The sequence below is a fragment of the Mandrillus leucophaeus genome, unplaced genomic scaffold (genome assembly GCF_000951045.1).
Source record: "Mandrillus leucophaeus isolate KB7577 unplaced genomic scaffold, Mleu.le_1.0 Scaffold147, whole genome shotgun sequence".
NCBI lineage: Eukaryota > Metazoa > Chordata > Mammalia > Primates > Cercopithecidae > Mandrillus > Mandrillus leucophaeus.
In genome coordinates this window covers 1,436,559-1,438,782 of record NW_012101443.1, presented here as the reverse complement: position 1 = coordinate 1,438,782, position 2,224 = coordinate 1,436,559, and the positions used below count along the sequence as shown (strand labels likewise).

At 36.8% G+C, this 2,224-nt stretch overlaps 1 protein-coding gene across 2 annotated transcripts in view; it reads left to right on the top strand.

Moving 5' to 3' along the window:
• Positions 1-2,224, top strand: part of GTF2F2 (general transcription factor IIF, polypeptide 2, 30kDa) — a 214,839-nt gene that overhangs the window by 104,923 nt on the left and 107,692 nt on the right. For both annotated transcript variants that reach the window (XM_011974608.1, XM_011974607.1), the window contains exon 5: positions 1,685-1,766. In XM_011974608.1, coding sequence (XP_011829998.1) covers positions 1,685-1,766 — 82 coding nt within the window. The remainder of the gene's footprint in view (positions 1-1,684; positions 1,767-2,224) is intronic.

The window sequence follows — 2,224 nt, the reverse complement described above, 5'->3', positions numbered from 1 at the left end:
ATGGTCTTGATCTCCTGACCTTGTGATCCGCCTGCCTCGGCCTCCCAAAGTGCTGGGATTACAGCTGTGAGCCACCACGGCCTGCCTAGATTTATTTTTTTAAAGGATTAATTGTCTTCCTTTACTGGACTTTCCTCACGCATTTAAGACATTTGATATATCAGATTTTCCCAAATCTTGCTATTGTTGTGACGACTAAAGAATTTTTCTTGATAGAACTTTCAGCTTCAGTAAGAGCCAAACTTGAATATAACCTTTTTGCTTTAAGAAAATTCAAATCTTAATTTTATTAAAGACATTAATGCGAGGAAATTATTTGTAGAATTTAAACTTTAGTATAAAACAATTATGGCTTTTAAACTATTTTCTTCCTGCCATATTTTGGTATAAGGCAATCATGCTTCTCATCATTGCTCTTTCTGCATCTTCTTGAGATTCATTGCATATGTTGCATTAAGGGACCCTGGATACATTGATTATATACAGTGTGCTCGTAATTAGTTTGTACAGCATCCCCTAGATTTTGGAGACATTCAAAGATCACTAGAAAAATATTTTTTAGTGTAAATCATGTAGGCATGGTTCTATACACATTCTACATTTTGATCAGTTTATCTGTCTCCCCCAGTGAACTGTATGCTTCTTGAAAACAGTACTGTATCTTAATCATCTTGATTCCTCAATGCCTAGATGGGGCCTTTTGCATAGCAGACATTTTGCTAATGTTAGTGGAATGAAGTAATTCTCTCTGAAAAGATGAATCATAAATGCACTACTCATGAGCCAGGGAATTTCCTGAGTCTCTTCTTAAAACCCAGGTGAATTCTTGTGGAAATATGACTGAACCTTAAATGTTTCTAACCACAGTCATACATTTCCAGGGTATCATAAAGCTGGTACCATTATGAGACATTTATATGTGTATTATATGATAAGGTAAGGTCTGTCAAGTGACCACACCACAATGCTTGGTGGCCAGTAGGCACACAATAGATGCTAGCCTTTCTTTTTCTGATTACTCCTAGGTTTTATGTCAGGGTCACTGTAAGAATTACTAAGGATAGGGGAAATTGCCTTTCTGTTTGGACAGATATTCATAGCAGTTAAAGATTCTGTTTTGACATGCCCAGATTTATAATTCTGCAGGAAAACAGAAGTCAGAGCAGCTGGCAGGCTGAACTGGTACACAGTATAACCCAGACAGTAGACTTGCCCAGTGCCACAGTATTTTCTGGGCTGACTGTTCTAGTCACAAGGTACTCGAGAATTCTATTTGTGCACATACACACACACGCACACACACACACACGGTCTTTGATTTAGTGGTTTAGACTAGCTGTGTTTTCAGAAGTTACTTTGTCAAAGACGATAGCCTTTATACTCTTTAATTTGATTTTATGCCCTTTTAAGCCACCTTATTTAGAAGGAGCTAAGTGTATAAAAGCTGTTGCTGGCAAAGGGCTGCAGCAGCCTAATAAACAAATCTGACAGGAGCCCAGTTTGTTACAAAGCCAAGAAAAAGGTTTCTCTCTATTCTGACCAGTGAGATTCCTAAAACTTAACTATTTTTTCTTGATTTTTGTTATTATATTTGATTGTCATATTACTGTATTTAGTGTGTTAAAATACAGTCTTGAAAATGATAAGTGTTATCTCTGAATACTTTTTTTTTTTTCCATTCAAGATAAGCTGTCATTGGAAGGAATAGTGGTACAAAGAGCTGAATGCCGACCAGCTGCCAGTGAAAACTACATGCGATTAAAAAGGTTGGTGTTTTGTAACTCCAGAATGATACCTGATACTTCCCTTTGGGGATTGAGATACGTGTGTTATATCGCCTATTGACTGCATTAAAACTGTGGTTATTGTTGAGCGTTTGCTTCAAAAGCTGTTTGGTTTTAAAAGCAAGTAAGTTTCTTTGGCACTAAAGAAATTTCAGTATCGGGGCTGTTTATTTGAGGTATTTTAAGCTACTTTGTTAATACATCCTGGAATCAAAGTTTTAAAACTACATTTTCTAGTTGTCTTTATAAATTTTGATTATTTAAAGACATGTAATAAGATCGTTGTACTCTTTTATTTTCCAGGGCTGTAATTTTTCCATAATAAATATGTATCCAAAATACTGTAACTGGGCCGGGCATGGTGGCACATGCCTGTAATCCCAGCACTTTGGGAGGCTGAGGTAGGTGGATCGTTCAAGCCCAGGAATTTGAGACCAACC